This window comes from Cyprinodon variegatus, unplaced genomic scaffold (genome assembly GCF_000732505.1).
Source record: "Cyprinodon variegatus isolate N-32 unplaced genomic scaffold, C_variegatus-1.0 Scaffold465, whole genome shotgun sequence".
NCBI classification, from domain to species: Eukaryota; Metazoa; Chordata; class Actinopteri; order Cyprinodontiformes; family Cyprinodontidae; genus Cyprinodon; species Cyprinodon variegatus.
Genome location: NW_015150918.1, coordinates 145,491 through 153,401, shown reverse-complemented (window position 1 = coordinate 153,401; position 7,911 = coordinate 145,491). Strand labels below are relative to the sequence as shown.

At 37.0% G+C, this 7,911-nt stretch overlaps 1 protein-coding gene across 1 annotated transcript in view; it reads left to right on the top strand.

The window, feature by feature from the left end:
* The window catches only part of cfap221 (cilia and flagella associated protein 221), a 40,791-nt gene that overhangs the window by 20,185 nt on the left and 12,695 nt on the right, over window positions 1-7,911 (top strand). The window contains exons 8-12 of the mRNA XM_015389558.1: window positions 574-733; window positions 3,765-3,894; window positions 4,063-4,177; window positions 4,320-4,431; window positions 4,804-4,891. Coding sequence (XP_015245044.1) covers window positions 574-733; window positions 3,765-3,894; window positions 4,063-4,177; window positions 4,320-4,431; window positions 4,804-4,891 — 605 coding nt within the window. The remainder of the gene's footprint in view (window positions 1-573; window positions 734-3,764; window positions 3,895-4,062; window positions 4,178-4,319; window positions 4,432-4,803; window positions 4,892-7,911) is intronic.

Sequence of the window (7,911 nt, the reverse complement as noted above, 5' to 3'; positions counted from 1 at the left end):
TATTGGGATATTTTAATGTATCTATTTTTTCCCTCGTCTTTAGAAGTTTTTAAGTCTGTAAAAAAGAAGTTTTTGAGGAAGAAGAAGTAGTATATTTTTTTTTTTTAGACTTTACAAACTCAGAAGCTGATCAAATATCGGGTTAAATATCGGTGGGGTGGCCGATGTCCGATATTCAGTTTTAAGGCCGATACAGGCCGATACTGATAGGGGGCCGATTATATCGTGCATCCCTAAACAAAACATTAACAAAGTATAGCAAATGGAGGTTAGTTGTAATGTACAGGCATAATGGCCAGTGTCATGAAAAAAAGTGAAAAAACACTAATATCAGCCAAAAACATCAGCCGCCCTTTTCACTCCTAAATTGTGGTTTCTTTTTCTGGATTTTTTTTCTCAAGCTGTTTTTAGTTGAGATGCAGTTAAATCTTAGAGATAATTTCAAGCTTCATGCTACCTAGTTCCTCTTATCTGTGGGTAGCATTTAGATATACCGTATCAGCCATTTTTGATCTTGGCTGAAAGTAAGCGGTCAGACCCCATGCTAACCTCAGAGCCGCCTTTCTTTTCCAGGTGTGATTCCAGCCAATGGAGAAGCGACGCTCACCGTGATTTTCTGTCCTCTCCAGTATGAGACGTCTCAGTTCACCTTCCAGCTGGTTGTCTCACAGTTCAACACCAAGCCATACCTGTGCACCATCAGCGGGAGCTCAGCCCCTCATTTAGCACGCAGGTAAAACACCACGCAATTGTAGCGCAAGTAAAACACTATTGCATGGAGGGTTTTTATTTATGCACTGTGAAAAAGTATGAAAGAAAACAAAAAACAAATACAGTACTTTTTAAACTGTACTTTACCATAATCCATCCATTTTGCAGTTTTCATATAAAAAGCGTTCCTACTGCTATAAACACATACTTTACTTCTATATGTAAAATTGAAAACAGAGTAAAGTTTTGATTTTTTTTTTCACCCAAAATTGATACAAGAAAAAAAAGTCAAGCTGCTCTTCCTGGCTGCAGGTTTTACCCCTGTCCTCAATGTTACCCCAACATATCATTCCATACTCACATTTTATATGTATTTACAAGCTTTCTGCACAAACTTTATCTGAAGAGGAATCTCTCAAAGCTTTGGTTACACAACGTTTTTGGCATGAAACCCTGAGCAAATACCCAAGGTTGAACTTCTAGTTCCTCTCTCCTGTTTTGTTTTCCTGCATCTTGGATGTCCCACATAAATAGTTAAAGCAATTTCTTTCATTTCTTGTTTCTCCTATCAGGAAATAAAAATGTTCCAAGGCTTTCCGAGCAAACTGCCAATAAACATTTTAGGCGAAAAACATGCCTGCAAAACTGGATTCTCCGCAAATGGCTTTGTGTGCTGATTAGAGCGTCCCATTTATTTTTCCGGCTGGCACAAAAAAACCTAATGTTTAATTCTGCTCCCATGAGAATGATGGGGCCATCCATCACGCAGCAGTAGCTTCTTCCACTGCACTGTCTGCTGTTATCTCCACCAAAAGTTAATAATTCATGGGGGAAAAAAATTAAAAAAACTTGGTAGCTGCTGCAGTGATATCAGAATAGATAATGCGTCTTAATGGATGTTTAGCATATAAAACACTCTCTGTGTTTGTTGTTTCCCACTGTGCAGTGAAATGATTGAAAAGCTATATGCATGTGAAGTCCGTAAAAAAAATAACCAAAGCTCTAGACCGAATCAGTGTTTGATTTGGATTGTTTGAATGATTTCCCTGACATGGATAAAGAAACTAACGTTTACCCAGTCATAATTTAATCACTGGGCTTCAGTTCTGTATTTTCCTAACATATAATCAATCTAATTCTATCCTTTATAGACGCTGTAATAAATCTGTGAATTTTACAGGGTTCTTGTTGGTTTATACCAATTTATTAGGAGTTGTTTCATAATCACAAATAAATATGAGGGGAGTGATACAGAAAATATGTGACAGGTGACCTCATTGCAGAGCCTGGCAGCCACCCCCACACTCCTCCTGTGTCCAAGCAGTATATCACAATAAACAACCCTCATGTTGGTTCCTTTCTTCTGGCCTGGAAATTGATCCTGGAATCAACAGGCCAAAGCTGCAACCTTCCACTATTTCTCTGAAAGTTATTTAAAAGGTATTTGCTGCAAACGTCAATGTTGTTGTTTATAAGAAACGCAACGCTGGAAATGGAAGAACGATTTCCAACAAAGCAGCTGCATTTCGAAACAAATGGCCTGGATTTAGATATTCTCCAGTTTCTGCAAAAATGTTTCTGCATTTATATTATTTCAATTGTTTTTCCATTCAAATCCTGCATGTAATTAGTATGTCTGTGTCGATTGGAAGTTACTTCAGAGTTGATAGTTATTTAGTGGCTAAAAAAGCTCTTTCTCTGTTTGCAACCCACAAAGCAAACCGAGTTTTAGAGACAAACTGAGATTTTTTTGAAAATCTTTATAAAGTTGATATCTTTATAAAACATCCATTGTTGAAGATTATTTAAAGCTTTAAAGTAGACAGTAGCTCCACCCTGAATCAATGGTTTTCTGTTCCATTCACAATACAGAAACATTTTTTCATTATTTTCTATTGATTTTATATTTTTCTACTTTGGTCTCGCTTTTTCCTTTTTAGTATTATAAGTATAATAATATAATTTAAAGTAAATGCTTCTATTTGTAAAATAATATTGAACTAAAAGGTGACTCTTGGGATGTTATAGATATTTAGGATAAAAAATGTGGAGGGAAAAAAAATCTGTGAGGTGAATCTGGGAGAATCGGAGGCATTGATCAGTTGTTTTAGATGTTTTCTCCACTCAGTATGTGAAGGTAGAGACCTATTCATTCCATTCTGAGAGGGTCGATATGATTCTTAGCTACCTTAAATCGGCTGTGTTTCAGTTTACTCTTCATTTGTTTTACTTTCCATTATTCCTTGTCACATTTTGTCGGCTGTTCGCTTTCTTAAGAGCAACAACATGCACCAGAAATCTCATAGCTGCAACTGCAGACAAACATGGTTCAGCAAAGTATTAATAAATATATTTAATGTACAGATATAAATACATATACAGCCTAAAAAATAGAATAAGGTATCTCAATGAGAAAAAGATCTTGATGCATTAATACTTTAACAAGGCACTACCATTTTTCCAACCATGTGTTTATCTACTGTACGTGCTAATGAGGACGGCTAACTTCTTTCTTTCTATGTGAAATTGAATACATCCATTGATCTATTTTCCATCACGCATATCCCTGCTGGGGTCAAAAGGGGTGCCAGTGCCTATCTCCAGCTGTCTACGGGCGTGAGGCGGGGTCCATCCTGGACAGGTCGCCAGTCCATCGCAGGGCAACAAAGAAGACAAACAGGACAAACAACCATTAATGCACCCACTCACACCTAAGGAGAATTATAGAAGCCAATTAACCTAACAGTCATGTTTTTGAACTGTGGGAGGAAGCCGGAGTACCCAGAGAAAACCCATGCATGCATGCATAAGGAGAACATGTAAACCCCATTCAGAAAGACCCCGAGCCGTGAAGCAAACCTGGAAAGTTCTTGCTGCAAGGCAGCAGTACCCACTGCATCACTGTGCATTCCCATTTATATCCAGTCAAATGATATACTGAACGTTTTCTTCTATATTCTCTCCTGCTTTTCATGTTTTCTTCATTTAAACTTCCCAAATCCTACGTTGTTGTTTTTTAAATTTGCTTTTTAAATTTTGATCCCCAATGACAGCCATTTGGACCGAAAAGCAGACGATGGTGCTTCAGTCCCTGCAGAACACAAAGGACGTCCAGCTCCTGCCTACAGAGCTCCTGGAAGTAAAGGCAGGCGGAGTTCAAACAAGGAGGCTGACAAATCAAAGGTGCTTAGAAGTGAACAGAATAATTTCTTTTACACCTAAACTCAAAGGCAAATATGTTCTTTAAAAAAAACTTTTTTAAAGTACATATTTCTGTGCTTTAAAAAGGTTTGTTGTGTTTTCTTTTGTACATAAAAAAATACTTTTTTCTACCATCTTTCTTCTATTTAGACAGTTAAAGATAAGGTGGGCGCTAAGCATGGCCAACCACCTTCAATGGATGCCTGTACGCCTGCAGGGGTGGCAAAGATGCTTATCAAAGACATCAATAAACTCAATACAAAAGGTAGCTACAGCCGCAATGATTTTACTCCTAAAGCTGACACTGCTGCAACCCTTTAAACAATTGTTTTGTGTCGTCTAACTCAATCTCCTCCATTAAACTCTTACCAACGTCTTTTATTTCCTCGGCACCCGCTCCTCTTCAGCCTTATCCTGTGGCAGTATGAAAGCGAAGCAAAGCAGGCAGATGAAAGAGGCTCTCTTCATGAAAAAGGTTCAAGAAACTGCGAATGAGGAACAAGAAAACCAGCTCAGATGGTAGGAAAAAAGAAAAATAGGATCAGTGGTATTTTTTAATAGAATCTCAACACAGTCTGCAGAAGAGTTAAGATACTGAAGACTCATATTTGCATATTTAAATGTATTTAAATATCTAATTTACTTTACTTATAAAATAAAATATGTTCTTTCGAACACTAGAGGGCTTAGAATATACATACTCACATAACTAAAATAAATTGGGTTAATTTTTAGTTCTTCTTTTCTGTAATATACATATGAAATAAGTTCCTAACTTAGAGTTGAGTTAAGATTTTAGAGATTTGTTATGTTTCTCTTCTTTGGTGTCTTCTGTCAACGTTTTCCTCTTCCATTTAGCTTAATTTGTAGATGCATGTGTTTTTCACACAGGCAGGTTCATCCAGGTATGGAGCCAGTGTCAGAGCAAAGGCAGAGGCAGATACTGGAGGACAGAGAGTCGGCTCTGCATGAATACAAGGTGAGTTTCAGCAGCAGCGAGGAGGGAAAAGACAGACATTACCAAGCAAAATGTTCATATTTTTATTTGTCGAGTTATTTAAAGGTAGGCTATAGTGGAGGATGTTCTTTTTCTGGGTGAATCATCAAAATAAGTGGTCTTAATTGTCAATCATTCTGGTGATATGATAACATAAGGCCGTCCTATGTGCCCATCCCCATTTTCCCTTACTGGTGATGTGTCTGACATAGTGGAAAAATTGCAAATCTTCTTTTGGAGAGTAAGCTTGAATGAGTGATGCAAACAGCAACTTTTAAACAGAGCGTGCACGAGGAGAAATGGGCTCTGGCACGCTCTCGCGCGCTTTCAATACACTGCAAAAACGATCTAGAAATAAGTAAAAATTCACCCTTAATTTGAGCAGGTAAATGAGATAGTTTGCCAATGGAATGAGTAATTTTAATCTTAAAGTAAGATAATTTGATAATATGTACTTGAAATAAGACAATGTAATTGTGTTTTCTTATTTTAAGTGTAAATTGTCTTGTTCCATTGGCAAAATGTCTCTTTTGCCTCCTCAATTCAACAACAAATGCACTTATTTTAAGAAAAAAATTACTTATCTAGGTTTAGATTTTTTGCAGTGTAGTGGTATCCTCTCGGGACCCGGTACAGGGTTGTGCATGTGCATTTTTCTTTTTTAATTGGAGAGGATGTGTCTTCAAAAAATTCACGAAAATCCTCAACTATACCTTTAAGTTAGTTTGGGTAGCAGTGAAGTCATAAAGTGGAAGTAAAACCATACATAGCCCTAGGAATATTCTGTGATCATCAAATTTCAATTCACTTTTTAATTAGATCAAGTTTGAACTTTTAACTGGGCTGTTCTATTTCAGAATCTGCTTTAATGGATTGACTTAATTGATCTCACAGTAAGGATCATGACATCGGCTTAATAGTTAAAAAAAAGAAGGTATCTATGTATATATGCATAGGTATATGCATAGGTATATATATATATATATATATATATATATATATATATATATATATATATATATATATATATATATATATGTGCTAATATAATATCATATAATGTATGATATAATATAATGCTTATATAAACTATTCAAATGTTGCTGTTGGTTTATGGCTGATGCCTCTTTGAAATTTTTTTATAGATCCCATAATCAGTTGCCCCTCCAGCAGGATCATCCTTTCCATTCATTCTTCACCACCTGTAATGAGTTTCCCCAAACCATGATACTGCCACCACCATGTTTGGGAGAAGGGCCGTTTAGGATGATGGACTAAACTAGACTCGACCCTACTTTTTTTACTGTAAGTCCTGTTCTCTGGACTAAAGGGCTGGTTATTCTCCCGCAGCAGTGTGTCGCAGTAATCTTGTCACAGACATTTTTGATTTATGCCAAATAGTGAAGCGTGGTCTGCACTGTTATTTCTCGCCACAATGCAAGACGGGAGAATCACAAACTAGCTGTGGGTCTAGATAGGGTCGAGGTGGTGAGAAAGTGGGGGCAACTTTGTGAGAGATGGAGGGACATGAGAGCGAAAAAGAGCGGGGATCCAGGTGAAAAGTTTCCCGGTGTTCTTGCACACCTCGCTCTTCTAGCTGGTCCATCTTCATGAGTCGTTTTCCACAATGCTGGTCATACAAACAAAACAAGATGGTAAGGTACCAATCAGGAAATAAGCATGAATAGAGCGGATGTAGATTTGACCAATCAGAGGCCTCCTGTCTGCAGCTCTGTCTGCGGTCACCTACAATTTTGGAGAGGTGCAGCAGAGTGTCTGAGGAGGGAGCAGGGACGTCTGTTTTCACTGCGACACACATGCAGACGAAGCATAAAGCAGTTTCGAAGTATAAATCAGCTTTAAGACCCGTGGAGATCACAGTTGCAGCAACTTATTTATAAACTCATCACCGAATTAAAAGTTTTAACCTTTAAACACTTAGAATTTTTTTTTCCTCATGCTAACAGCAACAACTAGACTAAAAGGATGACAGCAATGGTTTGTTCTTGACCTTCTTGAGACATAACATTTTACATGTAATGCCAGAAAGTTAGCCTTTGATTTAGTTTTGTGGAGCTACAGGAAAAAGGTAAGTGGTTTTCAACATTTTGTGAAAGAAAAAGCTAGAAAATGTTGAAAATGTGGCATGCATCTCCTCTAATCACGCTTCTAAATTAATTGGCTACTCTTAATCACATTTAGGGGGATCAAATTAAAAGAGGGCTGAATAACAGCAAGGGTTTGCATTAAAATGTATTTTTTGTCAAAGAGCGATATAATGAATGATTGAATTAGCCTTTTTGAAAAATGATTGTTCTTATAGATCTGTTGACATCTGAAAATGAATCTCTTAAAAGTCCCTTTAACCTCTATATGTTTGAAATGTTTTTCACCGCTGAATCCACTTTAGGATTTTTATCCTTAAAACACAACAATATAATCTGCTTTCAGGCTATTGATTTTATCTTGTAACCGTGGAAACAAGGCAAGGTCGGCCAAATCAAGTTCAGTTTTTTTGAAATACGAGTTTGTGAATAGTTGAGGCTGAACAGCCCTTCCTCTCTTATCTCCTGTTCACTTAAGCTGTAATCCACATACTTTATCACCATACTTTATTCAGATGTTTTATGGGAAGTCATGTATTTATGAGAGGAATGAAACGCTGATTAAAGGCCAGAACGCAAACATTTATGCAGCGTGTTATGGCTTACAGTTTTGTAATCTTCCAGTGTGAGTTTCACCACCTGGGAATCCTAAATCACTAAATTAGGCCGCCTCATATCCTGTGACAAGGAGAACATTTCCTCTTCAGCCAAAGGACTTTCGCCTTTAGCAAAAAACAAAAAAAAAACTGTTGACATATTTCTCTTAAACATCTTATGCAATGACCATCACTGCCAAAACTTTAAAATCTTTTACAAAGAAAGAACATCTGCTTTATTTTTTATTTAAATAATTCCCCATAACTTTTTTATTATTATTCAAATCATAGCTGCTGTGTG